This window comes from Phocoena phocoena, chromosome 11, assembly GCF_963924675.1.
Source record: "Phocoena phocoena chromosome 11, mPhoPho1.1, whole genome shotgun sequence".
Classification (NCBI taxonomy): domain Eukaryota; kingdom Metazoa; phylum Chordata; class Mammalia; order Artiodactyla; family Phocoenidae; genus Phocoena; species Phocoena phocoena.
The window spans coordinates 93,652,458-93,674,494 of NC_089229.1; the positions used below are offsets into that span (position 1 = coordinate 93,652,458).

The window sequence follows — 22,037 nt, forward strand, 5'->3', positions numbered from 1 at the left end:
TCTGATGTGGAGCTGCCGAGGGAACACTCACAGAATGAATTTCTACTGCCCCCTCCTAACCGTGGCTACGGCACCACGCCCCGACTATCGCACCAGCCTTATGCTGCCTCTTCCATCCGTAGGGGGGCTTCCTTACCGCCACCCAAACACACTTAAGTTAATGCTGCTCCAGTGACCCACCCACTCAGTTCCATCCTTCACGTCCCAGACCAACTTCACTCCTGCTTTCTTGAGACCCACCCGACTCTGCTCTCTCCTTCCCCAGCTCCCTGCGCCTTCAGGTTCAGTGCAATCCTGGCTCCAACTGGGCAGCAGGGTCCTGTCCAGCTTCCCACGTGGCCCACCCGGCAAAGACCTGACAAAGTGGCAAGGGCGTACTGACAGGTTCTGTGTATCTTCGGTCCCAGCTTTGAGCGGAGAGAACCTAGTTTCACAAGGAAAGTTGAGAGGTCACCGGAGAGAAAAATAAATCAGCAACAAAAAGGAACACCTGAGATATGGTGGGGGGAAGGCAGATTTACAAAGACTGTGGGAGGAAAGCGTGCCCAAGGTCTAAGTCAAATCAAGTTAAAACACATCACTATGTTTCCCTCTGTTTGCCTGACATGAGTAATTTCTCCGGAACCCTAAAGAGTTAGAGCTCTTTTCCTCCAGATAGGTAACTTTGCCCCTTTGAGTGTAATCTTTGAGTTTCCACTGGAACAGAAAAGGGAAGTGTTTTTGCATTAAATTAAAAGGAACTATTGAGGTTCCTTTTAGGTTAGTTTTATTTGTTTATTTATATCATTGTTTGACGGTTTTCTTGTTCTGAGGCTACAGAAAGAATCAACGATTGAAGACTAAATGTTTCAGGTAGGTTTGTGTCCCTTATAAAACCATAGCAATGATCTGTTTTTCAGCCTTGATTTAAGTTTTCAAGTTTCCATTAACATCTATACTTCTGGGGGAACCTTCCCCTTTATCATTTCCTCATATAAACGGTTCTGCTTGCAATTGGGAAAAGCTGGGGCGATACTGTTCCATACACACCCTTATCTTACCCTCTGTGATGGGGCTGTTTCCTCGTGGCGGTTAGCTAGTGTATTAACTCCCGGCCAGCCTCCAGGAGTAAATCGGGGTAAACGTAGCTGGGCACAGACCTCCTGTGGGACCCCTGCCCTCAGTCAAGAAGACACGGTCTCTGCCAGACAAGCTGCATCGAAGTGGGGCTGGCGGTGAGACTTGACAGAGGGAGGGCCCATCAGTCCTTGAATAGCTGCCCTCAAGAGGCAGAAACCTGAGACCAGAGTTCCCCTTGGACATATGGAGTTCCCAAATCTCTACTTCAAAATATCCATCAAGTGTGAGAAATGAAGCTGGAAAGTATATCTGAAACCTTACCCACGTCAGGAATACACTTTGTAGGTACAAAAGCTCCTCACTGAATGAAACCTTCCCAAGTGGGTTCAGGAGCCCTTATTTTGACAAATCTTTCTAGTTAGATGCATTGCTTGTATTTTTCAGGGGTTCTACAAGCTACAAGATGCATTACTTCAAAGAATTCAGTACTTCTAAAGGAAATCACTCGAAGCCCCGGGCGTTTGTTTCTAAACTTGCCTGGGCTACTAGCATCTCCACCTTTCCCAGCCCTTCTCTCTTGTTCCCTCAATTCTTCTTTCCTCTTCCACTCCTCCTACCTCAGCAGTGCTCATTCCCCTGCCTCTGCTGTCTTTTGTTATCTGTTTTTGTTTTCTTTGTCTGCACCATGCGGCATGTGGGATCTTGGTTCCCTGACCAGGGATCAAACCCACGTCCCCTGCACTGGGAGTGCGGAGTCTTAACCACTGGACCGCCAGCGAAATCTTCCTGTCTTTGTTTTTAACTGAGCAGTTTGCAATCTACACTCACGCTCAAGCATCTCTTGTAAAAGTCTTCAGGATCAGAAGCAAGGCAGAGAGAGAGGGTCAGAATGCATTTTCTTCCTTATTTGGTGGTGCAATGAGATCCCTTAAGTACCAGGGTCTATAGGTCCGAACTGGGTTACTTCTCCTAACCTTAAAAGCTTCCCCCGGTCCTGGAAATTCTTCCTCTTCTCCCCTCAAACTGGCCTACGTCAGCAGGATCTGTCCTCTACTAAGCTGGGTCACTGTCCTTGCGTTCACGGTGACGATGTGGAGATCTCTTGGGAGGCTAAGTGGTGACAAAGGCCAACTCTGGCTACCAGACGTTCCAGGCTGAGCCCGTGTCCGGAGTCCAGACCCTCACCTGAATGAGGAGACCGGTAGCGAAAGTCCTCTTTGGTCAGAAGCAGGAGAGCTTTGCCATTCATCTCAAACGTGCTGCTGTCAATCGGCCTTAGAGAAAACTCATTTTCAGCCCACTTGAGCCACTGGGCTACGTCATCTCTGCTCCAGTACATTGGCTGCAAGCCTGTTGGAGAGACAGCAAGGCAGAAAGAAAAGAGAGAGAGAGAGAAAAAAGGTCTTGTCAGTTAGTTGAAATAAAGGGCAAAGATTTCCGAATGGTTAATGAAATTGAGTCTCCGTATCCGAAGAGCCCTCAGGTTCCGCTCTGAATTCCAGGTAAAACTCAAGCTTCATGAGTGGTAAAGTGCGATATCAAATGAACTTTTTATTTAGAGGCAAAATGGGGCGGGGGGAATCCCTTTTTATGTCTTTAAGGAACCGTAGGTCTCACAGCCCTGTCCTTCCTTGGCCGGCTCCAGCTCCAGGGGTGTCCGGATTCCTGGTCTGCCCTGAAGGTGCAGCTGTGGAGTGGGCCTGAAGCACCTGAGGGGGCTCAGAGTCATGACAAATGTCAATGTGCATTGGAGGCGACTTGAGAATCAGAGCTGGGGTGGGAGGGAGGGAGACGCAAGAGGGAAGAGATATGGGAACATGTGTATATGTATAACTGATTCGCTTTGTTATAAAGCAGAAACTAACACACCACCGTAAAGCAATTATACTGCAATAGAGATGTTAAAAAAAAAAAAAGAATCAGAGCTGATCTGAGTGTAGCCCAGCGTCCTTTCAAAGTGAGAATGTTCCAGAGCGGGGCCTGACCTTCCAGAGATGCCAAATAATGAAGTGTTCCCTGAAACTTCTTCCAGGAAGAGCAACGCACTCGCCTCTGGGAAGCTATCAGGCTATAGCCTCTGGGAATGAGAGGGCAAGGTAAGGATAAAAGGTCTCTCGCCTGTTTACTGTACTTGCTGATGTCAGAGCTTCCTGGTAGGGGTGGTACTTGAAGTCTGAGTCGGACAGGAGTGGGTGAAAGGGAACTGAGAGGATGGCTCGGGCTGGGTCTCTGTCTGGAAGCCTGACTGTGAATCTGTTTTTATTTGATTTTGCAGTTGTGGGAAATCTTGGACATATCATTCAAGTGGTTTAGAACAGTCGTTATCAAAGTGTGATCCAGGGACCCTTCAGGGTTCCCAAGACCTTTTCAGGGTGTCTATGAAGTCAAAACTCTTTTCATAACAATATTAAGAGGTTATCTCTGCCTTTTTCATTCTCATTCCTTCATGAGCATACGGTGGAATTTTCTAGAGGCTACACAGCATGTGATATGACAGCAGACATGAGAATCCATCCATTTTCTATGAAGCTAGACATTAAAGAGACTTGCAAAAATGTAAAACAAAGAATGCCACTCTAATTTTTTTTGGTTTTGGAAAATATATTCATAAATATACATTTGTGTTAACATTTACTTGGCTTACTTTTCAGTGAGTTAGGCAATATTTTTATACATATTATAACAAATACTTAAAATTTTCAGTTTTCATTTCCAATATGGTAAACATAGACAGAAGCCACATGAGCAAAGCTCTTTGGGGTCTTCCATAATTGTAAAGAATCAAAAGAAATCCTGAAACCAAGCTGTCTGAGAACTGAGGGGTTAGAAGAAGCTAGATGCTCAAGAGTGCTTCATTCTCTAAAATATCGTACGAATTAATAGTTCAAATACAACAGAATCAGTGTTTGCTAAGAGGAGCGTCGGTCTCTCTATTTAGTTACTTCAGCTTGCTAAGGAGACTCCAAGTGTGTGCTCTGACAAGTGTCCTTCAGTTTGATCCTGGAAAGAAGCACCTTTCATCCTTATGTCAGGCATGACAAAGACCTGTCTGGTCTATTTGGATGGGCTGCTTTTCCTCCCGGGTGGACTGGGGAATGGAATGGCTCAGATGCCCTTGAGAAGATCCAGGGCCTCTGGGCATGACAACTGGCTCTGTGCTGCAGGTGGCTTCTTTGCAAAGTCGAGTTTTAAAGAAGGGCAGCTGGCTTCCTTGGACTCTGGGCAAGTCTCTTTGAAACTGGTCCACTGTGTAGGGCACCAATAAAGCACTATGGGCACTGAAATAATTAGAGATGGGCATTGAGAGTTTTTTCCTTGTTTTTTAAGTTTTATGATTTTTTTTTCACGTGAAGAAAGGGGCATTGTAAAATAATAACGTGTAGTATGTTACTGCTCTATGATCTTTAGAATAAACACAGCCACTAAAGAATTCAAGGTTTTGTTTTGGACTCTTGACTGGGCCAAGAAGCAATGCCTATTAAAAATGGTCCTCAGCTTCCCTGGTGGTGCAGTGGTTAAGAATCCACCTGCCAAGGCAGGGGACAAGGGTTCGAACCCTGGTCCGGGAAGATCCCACGTGCCGCGGAGCAACTAAGCCCGTGAGCCACAAGTACTGAGCCTGCGCTCTAGAGCCCGCGAGCCACAACTACTGAAGCCTGCGTGCCTAGAGCCCGTGCTCCACAACAAGAGAAGCCACCGCAATGAGAAGCCCATGCACTGCAACGAAGAGTAGCCCCTGCTCGCCGCAACTACAGAAAGCCTGCCTGTAGCAACGAAGACCCAATGCAGCCAAAAATAAAATAACATTAAAAAAAAAAAAAAAAGGTCCTTGGGACATGGATGGACTTGGAGGGCCTTATGCTAAGTGAAATAAGGTAGAGAAAGACAAATACTGAATGATATCACTTGTATGTGGCATCTAAAAAATACAACAAACTAGTGAATATAACAAAAAAGAAGCAGACTCACAGATACAGAGAACAAACTAGTGGTTTCCACTGGTGGGGGGATGCAATATAGGGGTCGGGGGGTGGGAGGTACAAATTACTGGGTGTAAGAGAGGCTCAAGGATGTATTGTACAACATGGGGAATATAGGCAGTATTTGGTGATAACTGTAACCTTTAAGAATTGCATTTTTAGGGACTTCCCTGGTGGTACGGTAGATGGGACTCCACGCTCCCAATGCAGGGGGTCCGGGTTCGGTCCCTGGTCAGGGAACTAGATCCCACATGCATGCTGCAACTGAGGAGGCCGTGTGCCACAACTAAGGAGCCCATGACCCGCAACTAAGAAGCCCACCTGCTACAACTAAGACCTGGTGCAACCATATAAATAATACATTAAAAAAAATTGCATTTTTAAAAAGTTAATTAAAAAAAAGGTCCTTGGAGATAGGAGGTATCCCAGCTCTTCCCAATGACCTTGAAAGTGCATATCTGGGATCACAGTGAGGGGTGTGTGTGGGGTGTGTGTGAAAATGGTTCAGCAAGACCTCGACTTTTGAACCGGTTAAAAAAAAAAAACAACACAAACCCTTAGAGTTGACTTCCTACACTCAATGGTGTCACCTTTGAACGGGAACAGCAGAGTGATTAGTTATTAGGGACCTTTCCTTTCTTCTCCTTCACACAAGAGGCAAGAGCACAGCCAGCCTTTAGGGGACGAATGTGAGGACCAGACAACCATGGCCTAAGGAACTGCCTTGGGGCAAGAGGGCCGCAGGGCAGAAGATGCTTGGTCAGAAACAGGAAAAAGGACCGGGGTAGCTTATTGGAAGAGGGAGTGCCAAAGCAAATACAGAACCGAATCCCGCTCGGGAGGGGAAATGAGAGTAAAATGCTGAAGTTTCTGCAGAGGAGACACTGAAGTGAGGGAGGCGGGTGAGAAGGGGGTGGGTACACAAGTAGTAATTTGAGGTTCTTTATATTCTATGGAAGAAAATACGCATGAGTAATCTTTTCCCTAAATACAAGAAGAGTCGTACACTCCAAACAGCCCTGCCGGTTAAGAACAACTGTTTCTCTTTTCACTTCCCATTAATCTCTCCCACAGCCCAGCCCCCGAAGCAAGCGGAGCCATCACGTGGAAACCCCCTCACCAGGGACCTACTGAATGCTTGTGGGCTAAGGGGACCTGGCGAGTCTCAGTCCGTCCTGGGAACACCATGGCAATCCTAGCAGTTTTACAAAAGTGACCCCGACAGACTAGGCTACCTGCTGGAGGCCAGGTGATAAACTGATGCAGAATCGCCGCTCTTCCAAAGAGAGAACACGGACACATGCACCGAGCCGGAAGAGGTTTGATGAACTTTGGTGTTCCAAGTCAAGTCCCACTGCTGTACCCTTTTCAATTCAATAGAATAAAAAGGTCCTGGTGTAGGATGCGCTCTGCCATTCTAAATGAGGAAAAAGAAGCCTCCTTTCCTCAAACCTCAGGGCCCTAAAGCCTGGGTGTTACACCTTTGGATGGAGAAGTCATTCCCATCGAATCAGGACCATTGAATTCACTTAATAGTTACCCAGCACCGTTTTGAACACTTTATAAATACCAGTTCATCTGACTGCATGCTCACAGTAACACAGGAGAGAGGGTTTCCGTTGAGGAAACTAAGGCCCAGTGCATTTAAGGGATTTGCCCAAAGGCACACGACCACAGTGACCAAAAACACAAGAGGAGCTGAGATTTCGAACCCAGGGCGCCGGGTCCCCAAGCCTGTGCTCTTATCCACCACCCTCTGCTGACCCACGTATTTCCCATCCAGATTCAGGATGCAGACTGATTTTCAACATCCGTTGGGGATTCCGAAAAGACTGAGTGAAATGAATCCTGCCCCTCTGAGACTCTGATCCTGGGAGGTTTCTCAAGTTATCAACAGACTAAAAATAGAGCCAAAAAAACCCTGTAGATCCCTGGAGAAAGAGATTTATACAGGGGAAGAAGAGGGAGGTGTAGGCGAGACTCTGCTTTTAACGCATCCAGGAATAAGGCTCTACCGTCACTAGCTACTTGCTCACACGCACCTGCCGTGCCCACGCCAATCCTGCGTAGACAGTTGCTAGCGTAACAGAACACGAGCAAGACCACGGAGGAGCACGTCACATGTAACTTGTTTTACAGTTACGTGTTGCAATGTTAGCTCAACAAAGTTGGAGAATATACATGTTAATGATCACTAGTAAAAAGAAAAGAGAGAGAGACCATCATTCCGTACCTACATTATGCTATTCCCTGTGCACATAACAAGCCTGTGAAAGCCACCCCAAGACCTGCATTTTTAACGCCAATTAATTTCAGAGCATAGTTGAGAAGGATTTTGCACAGAAGAAATGAACTGCTATGATTAAGAAAATTACTAAGAGTTCCACCGCACTTTTTTTTCCCAAGTGGGTCAAGTCAAGTTCATGGGGCCGTACCCTTCAATGACATACCCAGACCCTTAAACTTCCTTGTGATAGCTCTCCAATTCCATGTTCAAAGCAGCAGCCACATTCATCAGTACACTCTTAGCCTCGATTCAGACTTTCTGAGTTATGTTTAAACTAACGACGGAAAGCATGCTGAGAGATAGGAGCCTGGATTTCATTCCCAGATCTGCCATTAATTAACATGTGATGCTGGGCCGGCCACTCAGTTTCTCTTTGGTTCAGTGGCTTCATCTGTAAAACGAGGGGCTTAGAGTATGTGATCTCTCTTCCCTTCTGGGTTTAATACGGTCAAGACGCTCCCATTTACAAGCAGCTGGGACCCTTTTTCTACAGAGCTACTCCGTGCTCACGACAATGACCCTGAGATTTTGTAACTTCCTGAAGCCTCCTCTGAATCACGGAAAACGGATTAAGTTACTTTAAATAGAGTTTGGTGCTTACGAGTATTTTTTTATATTCTAATTCTTGGAAAAGTTATAACCCGGTAACGGCAATAATAAACAACATTTTAAGAAGGTGTTTTCACGTGTATGACCTCAGGTAAATTCTCCAAAAAGCCCTGTGAAACCCACGGTAGTCTCATTTCAATTTAACAGATGAGGAGACAGGGGCTCAGAGTCATTAGAAGATGTTGCTGGTTTGTGTAATACTCAATTCAAGCTCTTTCGCTATAGTAAACGTTCATCAAAAACACCCTTTATCCTAAATGTTCTGTGTACACAGGAACTGGCTGCAGATCCTGTGGCTTAGAGGACAGAATCATAGAAGACAACTCCCACTGCCTCTTATTCATTAGGCAACTGAAGCTGGGAAAAGTTAAGAGATTGAATCAGGATCAAGCTGCCCCAGGTTCCCTGACTCTTTCCAACCTCCCACGGTGTCTCGTAACTAGATTCGATGACACCGAACAGTTCTGTAACCCTTGACATAGTGAGGAAGGTTATCACTTCCTTGCTTAGTTATCTTGCCTTAAGATTAAACATCCTTCATCTGTCCAAACAGAAGTTCTGTACTGCCTTTTTTTTTTTTATTTTTTTTTTTATTTATTTTATTTATTTAGTTTTGGCTGCATTGGGTCCTCGTCGCTGTGTACGGGCTCTCTCCAGTTGCGGCGAGCGGGGGCCACTCCTCGCTGCGGCGCACGGGCCTCTCATTGCGGTGGCCTCCCCGTTGTGGAGCACGGGCTCCAGGCACGCAGGCCTCAGCAGTTGTGGCTCGCGGGCTCCAGAGCACAGACTCAGCAGTTGTGGCACACTGGCTTAATTGCTCCATGGCATGTGAGATCTTCCCGGACCAGGGCCCGAACCCGTGTCCCCTGCATTGGCAGGCAGACTCTTAACCACTGTGCCACCAGGGAAGCCCTGTACTGCCTTTTTTAGAGCCTTACAGGCCTGCCTGCCTCCTCTGGAGATGCTATTTGGCTCCCATTTCTAAAAGTAGTACCAGAAGCAGGGCTAGAACCTTTCTATCTCTGGACAACGTTTCTGTTCATCATAATAGCTAGCAATTACTGAGCATTTACGTGAGTCTTCACTACAACGATCATTCCTTCTCGTTTTGTAGAGGAGAAAACTGCCACACACGGTAAATGGAAATGGTGGTGCTGGGATTGAGAACCAGGCCCCAACTCTTAACACCCCACCACGTGGATTCTCCAGTTGCCCTCCGTGTCGAGGTTCCACATCCAACCAACTGCAGATCAAAAATACTCAGAAAAAAAAAATCCAGAAAGTTCCCAGAAGCAAAACTTGAATTTGCTGTGTGCTAGCAGCTATTCACATAGCGTTTACATCGTAGTCACAACAAATTACATAGCATTTGCAGTGTGTTAGGTATTATAAGTAATCTAGAGATGATTTAAAGTATATGGGAGGATGTGTGTAGGTAGGGTATATGCAAATACCACACGAGTTCACATAAGGGACTTGAGCATCTGTGGATTTTGGTATCTGAGGGGGTCCTGGAACCAATCCCCCCATGCGGATACCCAGGGATGTCTGTAACCGTAAACACTAACCAGCATTTACTGTGTGAAAGGCACTGTTCTAAATGCCTTCTGTAGGCAACTCATTTAATCCCCACAGCAACCCTGTACAATAGAAACGTTCACTATCCTCATTTACAGAGGAGAAAACTGGAGCACTGAGACGTTAAGTGACGCGGCCAAAGTCACATACCCAGTGGAAGAGCCAACATGTGAACCCAGTTGGTCTAGCCCGAAGTCCATATTTATTGACTCCTTGCCTCTCTAAGGTTATTTGGTGTTTTGGCAGGACATCAAGTTAAATTCAGGATTTAAAAAAAGAGAGAGAGAGAGAGAGAGAAAAGTTTCACTGACTGTGTGAACTTTCACAGTGGTGAAACGTGTAGGCACGGAGCACCAGCACGGAGACTCTACCTCCCAGCTGTGTGATCTCAGACGAGTTTCTTAACCGCTCTGTGTCTCACTCACCTCAACTGGAGAATGGGGACAACTTTCAACTTGTGAAGCAAGTGGCACTGAAGCATAGATGACATGCTTGTCAAATCGGCAGATGACATAAAGCTAGGATAGTAAGATGATACAAATGATGACGATATAAAATACAAAGGACAGCATTTGGCATAGAGCAAAGACTATTAATAGCTATTTACCATTATCATCTTTACAATCTCCCTGCCCTGCACGTATATGGCTGCTGTCTGGAACCCAACCGTGAGGATGTGTGTTCATCAGTATTAGATTTCATCTTGCTATTCTCCATCATCATTCCAGCCTGCAGCCGTCCCTCCAGATTTGGACCCACCTCTAGTATCATCAATACTTTGTAGCTTCATGTCATCTGTGGCTTTGATTAGCATCTGTCACCTCAACAGGTTACCGACAAAGTGCTGATTAGGTGAGGGCTGACATGAGAGCACCCTGGTGACACACCAGCCACCTTCTTTCAGCTGGAGACTGATCCAGTTATTGGCTCCGTTTGGGTACAGGTGTTCAATTATCAACACGTGTAAATACTCTGATATTTGGACTACATCTTTCCGGTTCAGCCATAAATGGAACCATCTGAAATTCAAGTAAAATGCTTTCTTGATGTCCAGAAATACAATAACTACAAAAGTTAGAGCAACCTTATTGAAGAAGGTGAAGAGAAGGGGCAGGGTTGGTTCCTAAGGGATAACTTTGTCCTAAGTGCTTATAACATATATGTTTGAAGATCTCTCCTGAGTTTCATCTGAAAGCTATAACAGGTTAGCTGTTTTTAGTCTGTACATACTGCCTTTTTTCCTTTTTCTGCTCTGAGTGTCAGGCACTTTCTTTTAGTGCCTCTTCCATTTCCCACAATGCTTAGGGATCACTGTCAGTGGCCTTTCACCCTTGTAAGTTCTTTATTCTGGGATGTCATCTGTCTGGGCCAAGAGCCTTGAATTTATTTAGAACAACTTAGATTCACTTTTACAATCAATTCACCCATCTTGGGCTTCAATTCCCTCATGTCAGTTTGTACTACCTGTTTCAGTCTGACACTCACCCTGCTTGATGGAAGGGAGGGAAGAAAGAGAGAAGTTGCCCAGTTTTGTTTTCTGTTTGCCACCCAACCCAATCTGCATGCTGATACCGTGCTTATTCTTTTACTGCCCCTCCACACACAGTTTTCTTAAGCATCTCCCATAGTTTTTAGCTCACTTAGTTTTAACATTCTAGATCTAAAATACTCTCCTTTATATGTTAAACTGTTTTGTTGTTGAGGTACAGTTGATGTATAATATTACATACGTTATAGGTATATAGTAATTCACAATTTTTAAAGATTATACTCCACTTACAGTTGTTATAAAATATTGGCTATATTCCTTGTGCTGTACAATATATCCTTGTAGCTTATTTATTTTACACATAGTAGTTTGTATCCCTTCTTCCCATACCCTTACATTTCTCCTCCCCCCTCCCCTCTCCCCACTGGCAACCACTGGTTTGCTCTCTATATCTGTGAGTCTGCTTCTTTTGTATTATATTCACTAGTTTGTTGTATTTTTTAGATTCCACATATAAGTGATATCATACAGTGTTTGTCTTTCTCTGTCTGACTTGTTTCACTTAGCATAAGGCCCTCCAGGTACGTCGTGCTGTTGTAAGTGACAAAATTTCATTTTTTGTTTTATAAAAAATTTCATTTTCAGTAACTTGTTCTTTCATCCACTATATACATCTTTTAAAAAATCTGAGCTCATCAGACGGGCACACAGAAAACAGTGGTAAGATAAACTGGCATGATCTTTCTAGTAAATAACTTGGTGATAGTTTAAGAGCCCTGTAAATGTTAACTTCTGAGAATCTATCTTAAGAAAATAATTTAGGATACAGAGAAATCGTTCATGCACAAAGATGTTCACTGCAGTGTTATTTTTAATAGTGAAAAACTGGGAACATCAATAAGGAAATAGTTAAGTAAACTGTAAACAACATCTCTGGTAGAAAATTATGCAGCCAATAACATAATATTTATAAAGAGGATCTATTCATACGAAAAATCACGAAATAGCATGTGTGCATACATAATCTCAAACAACTTATAGAAAAATATTATAACGCAACATAAAAATATTAACAGCAACTGAGTTACAGGTGATGTTTACTATCCCCTTTTCATTTTTTATTTCCCAATTCTCTCTATTAAGCCTGTGTTACTTTCATATTTAAAAGGATCTATTTAAAAATTGAGATCATCAGAGAAGGTCCCCTCGTCAGCCTCATCCGATTCTTTAGCTGTCTTCCTCCCTTCTCATGCCCTGTGCGGTTGATGTGTCCGAATTTCATTTTCAAGAGCACCCTGATTCTCTAGACTTGGTTCTAGCCCCTTTCAGATCATGGGCCCATAGGTAGTTTTCCCCTCAATTTAAGTCATTTCCCTTCTTCAAGTCAAGAAAACATATCTGCTCATGCCTTTCAATCCCCTACCCAGTTCCAAGATGATGTTTTCATTCTCACCGAAATTTCCATCATTTCTACTTCGCCAGCCAATTCCTCCTCATTTGTCAGACATGTGTCCGAATTAGCAGTGCCCCTCATCGCTGCTTCTACCTTCTGGGAGATCAAACTGCCAACTGGTAGGCACGTGTGTTAAGAGTTAAACGTGCATGTGTGTAGCTAAAGGCGATTTCAGCGATTCTCACATCATGCTTGGTACACGACGGTCCCCTGGTAATGCCAGACTGTTTGGCCAAAGAACCCCAATGCTAGTACCCCACCTTGGGCGAGCTCTGCAGCCTGTCACTGCCACCCTCTCCTACCAACATTCTCACCAGGTGAGACACTTCTGATCTTTGCAGTTCACTGCCATTACCAGATGCTTCTCAGACAGGTTGGGACCCGGGACCCACTGCTGCAGCGCTTGCACCTGGAGAAGCGTCTCAGGGAGCAACAAAATACAAAGAAACTATAAGGGACTAAAAATAACTGCATGCATGTGCAGTTGGGGTAAATTATGGACAGTAAGATACGAAAAGACCAGAAAGCCCAACTGCCACTTCTGAGGAGCCGGCGGCAAAAGCAAGGTGTCGGGAGCAAAAGCGGGGTACTGCGCGCCCCCCCCCCCCGCACTCAACACCACAAAGGGGTGGGCAAACGATCTAGGCCACCCCTCCGGCCCGACTCCCTGGACACACCCCTACCCTCACCCCATATAAGGAACCAGTTTAGCCCCCAGTCAGGGAGCGAGCAAGGGAAAATGTTACTTGTTCTCACTCCCCACTGCTGCAGCAGGGGCCCCAGTAAAGCCCTGCCTGACTTTCTTGTCTGGTCTCTCATCAATTCCTATTGATTAAGGAGGCCAAGAACCCTGGTGGTGACACTTCCACATTCATGGCATCCCAGCAACTATTCTGTGAGGGATCTAAGGTTGGCACAACCGTCTTTGCAGAAGAAACTGAAGCTCAGAGAGGATGAGGGACTTTGCCAAGGTCACAGTGGGCCTCAGACCAGAACTCCAGCTCCTGGTCGTCTGTATATGTCCAGTGAACTTCCTCTGGGTCAAAGGGAATAAAGGATATAAAAGCCCCTTGCGCTCTGATGCACCATAAAAGGCACTGTAAAAATGCAAAAGAATTAGGAATAATAAATCATAACTCAACTGTGGCAGGTTGAGTTGCAGGTCTGGTTTAGCTGCAGATCCAGAATGCCGAGCCCTTTCTGACCTCTGCAAAGGGGGTGCAGTGGGAAGAGTTTCTTAGGATAAATAAACGCTCCAAAATAAAACAAAGTATCATCAGAGCCTGTTAAGCTGCTGCTTCCCAGAGCACTTCCCAGGGGTCTTTTCTGACTCCTAACCCTTCCCCACAGGCTGAGTGCCCCCAGCCCACACCGCAGTCCTGGGTAGATTCTGACAAGCTCCGGCATTCCCGTTCCTCTGGGTCTGCCTCTAACTCTGGATGTGTTATTTGCTCAAGACTGCTCTCAGCACACAACTTCTGTCACTAGGGGACGTTCCAAAACATTTCCTATTTTTTGTCCTCAAGGTTACTCTATCTCAGCACTCAGTTTCCAAGTGGAGGTTAGAAGGTTATTCTGGTGTCTTTTCAGCTAAAACCCCAAGCGCAAGAATACTACACATTCATGTTTAGATCCAAGGTCCTATTCTGTTCCCTGGAAAAAAAAAATTTTTCCTTACAAACTTCATTTTGTGGATTTTTCTGGCTTTCACTCAGTTTTAGCCACAAAGGGGTTTTTATCAGCAAACCTGTTGACAGCAAAACTGGCCCAATGCCTCCTACTCATCCTCACAAATGTGAGTTAGACCATTCCTCCTCATTTCTGCCTTTGGGCAGCAAGCCCAATGTGGAGAGACACGTGGAATATTTCAGATAAAAACCTGGGTTTTGGAGTCAAACAGTCCTGAGTTCAAATAGTGATTCTGTTACATCTCTGAACCTCAGCTTCCCCAAATGGGGCCAAGAATAGTACTGACCTCCTAGGGCAAATTTAAATATGGAGTGAGATAACCCAAATAAAGATTCTGCACCAGGCCTGGTACACGGGAAGCGCTCAGTGCATTTTGGGGGGTTGGGCAGGGCAGATTCGTTGTATTTTGTCACATGTCTTCAGGAGACTGAAATGCCCTCTGCAGCTCACTGGAGCCTCGGAAGCTGGAGCAAGGGTTCTTGGGAGCCATGTGAAGGGTCTAGCAGGAGCTACGAGCCCAGCACAGGGCTTTCGGGACGGGGCTGGCGTTATCCATGTGCAGGCTGGGAAGCAGGCGAGAGGCCGGAGGAAGGAAGGCTGGGTTAAGAGCTCACTCAGGTCTGGGATTAGGGTAAGGCAAGTGAGGCACTCACTTCGGATGTAAAATTTAAGGTAGTGCCAGAAAACTCAGGAATCATACAAAATAATGATAGCTTAATGCATTATTTTAAAATCAAAATAAACGCAAACATTCACAACGAACAAAATATCAACATTTTACCTAAAGTTCCATTGAAAGGAGAGATGATGGTGATGGTGTCCTGATAAAGGAGAATAGGGCAGTTGAGAGCGGTACTTCTTAAGTTCAGGAGGTAACGGACCCCTTCGAGAATTCAGTGAGAGCTACCGACCCGCTTTGGAAATGCATAGACCCACGCACACCAACATTCGCCTGCCATTTCCAAGTTGGTGAACTAGCTCAAGTTTATCTATGGACGCTCAGAGGACAGTTTAGAACTGATTTCAGCCTCGTGCATGCAAGTAGGTCTGATGAGATGGTCTAGGGATATAATGCAAAAACCCAGTTAGGTTTGAGGGGAGAAACACATACACACATCTCTTCTGATATTTTGGGGAGGAGAACAGCAGAGAGAGGCAGGCAGGCTGCCCTCCTCTCACTCTGAAATTGGTGGGGGGAGGGGTGGCATGGGCAATGAAACGATGAAAGCCAACTTGGGTGTCATTTCCTTGTGAAAGGCACACACCTGACCTTAAATACAAAATGTCCCCTCTTCAGGTATTTTAGAACTCATTGCTAACATACTGCAAGTTTTCATTCATACTGGTGAAGGTTAACCACTGCAAATTAATTTATGAATGTGAGGCAACTGGGCTGACCTAGCGAGAGACCCTTGAAAGACGAATTTCTAAAGGAAGGAGGCAATTAAGGGCAGAATTTCTCAAACTGCAGGGCAGAGAGATACGTTTTTATTTTCAACTTTCCTGATATTTATGCACACAAAAAAAGCCCAATTTTAAGAAGAAATAAGTATGTAGGAAAAATAGATATGAAGAGAGTTGAAATGTTCCTCAAATAGATTTAGCAAGCAAATGGAAACTGGTTGTGGAAAGCTGGTGCAAGAAGGTTTTTTAATCCTCCATGGAAATGGATGGGGTACAGAGAATCTAAAGATCTTGTTGGATTTGCACGATCCACAGAACACACACGATCTACTATGGATGTCCGTATAAACGGGAAGGAGCATCTTTTCTGTCCCCTTTTGCTCTTTTAAACCGCACAGGACCATCTCCTGTGCCTGCCGGTCTGCAGAACATTTCTCTGCAAAGTGTGACAAGAGCAGAACTCATTCTCGTTCTGGACAGGCAGGGACTCTTCCATGTGTGGTTCAGCTGCGCTTGGTCCCTTCCCTCCTGGATTCTCTTTATTCCAAGGAAACTAAAAAGCAGGTTGCCTTTTCTCAGGATGGAGAGTTCCTACGATTACTGCATCCCCCGAGGAGACCAGGAGGCTGGAGGTGGAGGGGAGACTCTAAGAAGCATTTACCTTTCACCATGCTAACTCCACAGACCTCAGCAACATGTCCAGGGCCCAAAAGGCAGACTGCACCAGGGGTTCAAGCAACCTAACACACTTGTGTCAATAAAGCAATGCTTTTCTGGAAAACGTCTTCTTTGAAGGAGAATTACACACACACACACACACACACACACACACACACACACACACACACACACCCCTCCTTCCTTCTTTTCTTCCCTGACTCTTTGGGGAGGGATTCCAGTGTTTTCGAAGGCCCTGAGGCTGTCCGAGCAGACGCTGATTCCGCGGGAGGAAGGGCAGGTGGCCTGGGAGCACAGGCAGGACGAAATCACTTCAGTGGCGTTGCGGAGGCCTCGTGAAACGAAAAACATCAAACTTGGAGAAGTAACTTCTGTTTCAACATAACTGTGTGTGTGAGTGTGTGTGTACGTGTGTGTCAAGATTACTCTACACTCCTCATTCCCTCGTTCCTTCTTTACCGAGAGGATTCATGGGGAAATGTGAATCTACTTTCAGAGATGGATTCACCTAAAAAGCTGTGGTCTTTTTTTCTCACCAGTTATATTCCCCAGTATCAGAGCTGTGAAGGTTACTAATCCCTGGATTTCCAGGCTTAAGACGATCACTTGGAGTCAGGAAAATCTAAAAACCAAACCAAACCAAGCCCTTGCCTCCTAACAGAGCAGCGGACACACAGGCAGAGGCAGGGACACACACCTTCTGCTTTACCCCCGGCCCCAGATGCTGGGAGGTGGGGAGACTTGGCCAGCTCAGGGGTCAAAGGGGCACCGAGGGACCCTCCCTGGCCACAAAATGTCTTTTTCTTTGGCTCTGTCATCCAGTCTGAAGCTATATATTATCCACTCCTTTGGCTGAAGGCACGGAGACCTCTGTGGGAGGGAACGCTGGTAAAAGGAACACATGGAATCAGTATCATCCTTCACACTTTAGCTTTGTTACATAGTTGGATGAATGAGTGAGCAACTCTCAAGTTTTAAGGCTAGCGGGGGTCGCCACAGCCCAGGGGCAGGATGCTAGAGGCACCAAAAGGAACGACGCTTGCACACTTTCACCTGCAGGGGTTACAGCTTCTGACTCTCCAAGGAGCTTTCAGTTCTGCACTAGACAAGGTGTGAGCGCTACAATAGAGAGACACGAGCGTTCTGAGCTCCGGAGAGGCCTGGGTCCCTCCTGTGAACAGAACGAGTGGCACCTCACTCAGGAGACCAGGAATGTTCCCTCACGAAGTGCACGCGTGCTTCTGAGAGGCTGGGCAGAGGGGGGGCCAGGGCAAGGTCTCCAGGTGCTCACAGGCTGACCTCCTACTGCCCTGCTGTTTATAAAGCATGCTGCCTACTTTAGTTTCTTGGCAGGAATTGCTAATTTGCTGGAAACATTAAAATGTTCCTTTCACAACTTTATTATAAGAAGAGATTCAAATCCTGTTTCTGGCACCTGCTAGCTCAGCAACCACAGAGGGTTGAAAGGTGGCCCCCAAAAGACGTGTCTGTGTTCTAACCCCTAGAACCTGCGAATGTGGCCTTGCTTGAAAAAACACCTTTGCAGATGTAATTAAGGATCTCGAGATGAGATCATCCTGGATTATTTGGGGGCCTTAAGTCTAGTGACAAGGGTCCTCATGAGAGAACACGGAGGAGAGACACAGAAGAGGAGACAGCCGCGTGAGGACAGAGGCAGAGATGGGAGTGGTGTGTACCCAAGCTTGCTTACTAGTTTTTCTTCTTCACAGGCTCCTATTAATCACATATTGAAATTACTCTGCCCCTCTTCAATATCTGTCCCTTTCTCTTGAAATGTATCTCTTTTTTACTTTTAAAATGTTTGTTTTTCTCCTTCCATTTCTCTTAAAAATTACCTTTTGTATATGTTCATCCTGTATTCTTGCTAGTTTACTCTTCTTTTTTTTTCATTTAAAATTCTTTCCTGAGTTCTGTCATCTCATTTCTAAGTTTTCCTAATTCTGATTTAGGTTGGTTTTTTTCTCCCCCCATGTTTTATATCATTTTCTTAATGTCTTTCAGCTCATTTGGACATAGGTCACAGTTCTGGATTTTTCCAAAGCCATGTCTTTTTGGCATGCTTTCTTTAGAAATATTATTCTGCTTCTGATTTTCTTTTATCTTATAAAAACTTTGTATGGGATTTGAACTCACTGCTTTTCCACTGCTTGTTTCCCTGTGAAATTAGTTTTCCTGAACTTTTAGAACATGGTGTCATTCTAACTTTACAAAGCTCTCTCTTCCATTACATTCATGTCATGCTCAAATATACCACTGCTGAAATTTCCTGCTTCTGTTTCCTTATGGGGACTTTTCCCCCTAAGTTTCTGTTGTTCCCACCCTGTCCAATTTGATTCCACTCCAAGCAGCTTCTCACTGTAGGGTCGTTCTGGGAGGACCTGGTTGGTTAGCTCCAGAGCTCACAGTGGCCGAAAAGCTCTAGATCCTTTAGACCTCCCTTCAGGCTACCTGTACTCATCCCTGTTGGAATCAGTAAAAGGACCCCCACTTTCAGCTATTCCTCTCAGACTGACCCTCTATGCTTTCCTGTACTATTTGGGGCTTTTCCTGTTCTAACATCTAAAAGCCCCATTGCATCTTGGGAATATCCTGTCACCTAGTTTTGTCACTGTTCATGGGTTTGAAGTTTTGCTGTTGAGTTACTCTGCTCTTACCTGGGGGTTCTAAGAGATTAAAAACTATGCTGCTGCCTGTGCTGTCTTCCCAGACTCTGTTCCAGAATGCTTTCTATTGGCAGGGACAGCATCCCTCTGGTATCTCATAAAAAAGAGCACCGATCTTCTTGTGTCTCTTGGTGAACTGTTGCTGGGTTTTGTAGCAGTAAGAAAAAATGTGATAATTAATGTGAGGCGTCTCTCATACAGAAGGCTATAAAGCACATGAAAAGATGCTCAACATCACTAATTATTAGAGAAATGCAAATCAAAACTATGATGAGGTTATCACCTCACACCGGTCAGAATGGCCATCATCAAAAAATCTACAAACAATAAATGCTGGAGAGGGTGTGGAGAAAAGAGAATCTTCCTACACTGTTGGTGGGAATGTAAATTGGTACAGCCACTATGGAGAACAGTATGGAGGCTCCTTAAAAAACTAAAAACAGGGCTCCCCTGGTGGCGCAGTGGTTGAGAGTCCGCCTGCCGATGCAGGGGACATGGGTTCGTGCCCCGGTCCGGGAAGATCCCACATGCTGTACAGTGGCTGGGCCCGTGAGCCATGGCCGCTGAGCCTGCGCGTCCGGAGCCTGTGCTCTGCAACGGGAGAGGCCACAGCAGTGAGAGGCCTGCGTACCGCAAAAAAACCCCCCAAAAAACTAAAAACAGAACTACCATGTGATCCAGAAATCCCACTCTTGGGCATATATCTGGAGAAAACCATAATTCAAAAAGATACATGCACCCCAATGTTCACTGCAGCACTATTTACAATAGCCAGGTCATGGAAGCAACCTAAATGTCCGTCAACAGAGGAATGGATAAAGAAGGTGTGGTACATATATACAATGGAATATTACTCAGCCATAAAAAATGAAATAATGCCATTTGCAGCAACATGGATGGACCTAGAGATCGTCATACTGAGTGACATAAATCAGACAGAGAAAGACAAATATCATACGATATCGCTTATACGTGGAATCTAAAAAAAGGCTACAAATGAACTTATCTATAAAACAGAAATAGAGTTATAGAAAACAAACCAGGCATGAGGAGGGAAGGATTGGGATGGACACATACACACTACATCAAACAGATAACTAATAAGGACCTACTGTACGGCACAGGGAACTCTACTCGGTACTCTTTAATGGCCTGTATGGGAACAGAATCTAAAAAAGAGTGGATACATGTATATGTATAACTGATTCACTTTGCTGTACACTGAAACTAACACAACAGTGTAAATCAACTATACTCCAATAAAAATTTTTTTTTAAATGTGAGAGGGTACCACACCAAAGGGGGTAACAGCCCTAAGTGCAGGAAGCACAGACACAACACCAGAGGGAAGACACAATGTAAAACGTCCGTGTGCCTCAATGGGCATCGACGTCAAGGCAGCGAACACACGGCTTCTCTAACTGAAAGGACTAAGGAACTATTCTAGTGAAGATAAAACTTCCAAAGGGAAGGAATTTCTAGTGGGGATTTAAACAATTGCAACAATGACAATACAGACAGCTGACCTTTCACTGTCTCTCCACACTTCTCATGAAAAAGTCAAGGCTGTCAGATGTCAAAAACTGCAGAATTTTTAAAAATTCACAAAGATCTGAGTGACTCAGCCTGCAGGCTAGACATCTCAGAAGTCCTAGATAACGGTGAAGATCTCCCCAAATGAGTCTTTCCCCGGCTCCGTGACAAACTGCAGCTCAAAGAAAGATGGAGTTCTGTGTTCGTCACAGATTTCCCACAGAAGCCCAAAGAGGGGCAAGTCATCTGCTCATCTCAGAAGGAGCCCCACAGAGCAACGAGCCGTGGGATGCCAGAGGCTCTGCAGGTGTGGTCGGTTTGCCGTCAGCTCTCACTTAGCTTTCATGCTTTTTAAAAAACCTTCTTTCTCATTAGGGTTTGGTCAGTTTAGAAGACCCAACTCAACCCTGACAGGCAGGTCTCATCAGAGGTTGCAGCCACAGAATGACCATTTTTAAAGTGGCTTTTTTAATGCAGCCCTTGGAAACTTTGCAAGAAATGTATCGATTTGAGATACACAAGCTGAACTGTCAAGCTTTGGCAAAGGGGAATAAATCTTTCCCATTCTCCATGCCTGCTGCCAAATGCCGCTTCCAGGAAGCAATGACTGTCCTTTCGGGAAAGGAAACAAAGCTCAAATGTTCTAGCGCCTTCCCTTTACTTCACCCCCTTCTCTTGTCTCTGCTTGCAATTCACTGACAAAAGGACTTTGCAGTCATTGCTCATTTGTATGAATAGGCATCTGAATTAGTGATGCCCAAATTAGTGATGCCTGGCCGAGGCAGCTTCCTAAATAATGAGGCCTGATCGTTTTGGCAGAGCCGGGGGCCCGCGGGAAGCAGGCTCGCGGCCCGTCGTCAGGTTAAACACTCTTCCGGTTTCATAACAAAATCTCCCCTACAGACCTGGCCGTGTAAAGTAGAGGGTGTATGTTCACTGAGGCTTTCAATTAATGAGATCGGGACTCAGGACCAGGGTAGGAGGGTGGGGAGAGTGCGGGAAAGAGGGACCCACGCTGGAGTGTTCTAACGCAGACGTCAGGATTAACACAGAAACTTCCTGACATCTGCTGTTTCTTTCATTTCAGTCTGGGGCGATGTCACCTGGCACCGTTCCAGGGGAATTCCCATCATTCCCATTAAAATAGTTTGTCGAACTGTGCTGAGGGCTCCTCTGTCCATCTGTCCCCCTATTCCTCCACTCACCCAGCCATCTAACAAATTAGCCCCCCCTCCCCCCCCTGCACTGCATCTTGTGTCAGGTGCGGGGTACACCAAGGTGAATGACCCACGGATGCTGGTAGGAAGAAAGGAATGTAAAGAGACGTTGACAAGTCTGTGCATTAGTGCAAGACCGGGGAAGACTTACTGAACTGAAGGATCAGGTGACAGCTTTCCTGGCAGAGGGAACGGTGGATACAAGAACCTGGACATATAGGAGAGCAAAGCCAGTTTGGGAAACTTTGAGTAGTCCCGTGGGACAAAACACGAGATGTTTGTGAATATGTGTTTAAATGAGAGGAGGGAGCAATAGAGCAGCTCCATGTTGATGCCTAACAGGCATCTTAGACTTCATATGTCCCAAACCGCCCTCT

The 22,037-nt window shown here is 45.4% G+C and overlaps 1 protein-coding gene across 1 annotated transcript in view; it reads right to left on the reverse strand.

The window, feature by feature from the left end:
- The window catches only part of ETV6 (ETS variant transcription factor 6), a 237,154-nt gene that overhangs the window by 45,386 nt on the left and 169,731 nt on the right, over positions 1-22,037 (reverse strand). The window contains exon 3 of the mRNA XM_065887202.1: positions 2,245-2,409. Coding sequence (XP_065743274.1) covers positions 2,245-2,409 — 165 coding nt within the window. The remainder of the gene's footprint in view (positions 1-2,244; positions 2,410-22,037) is intronic.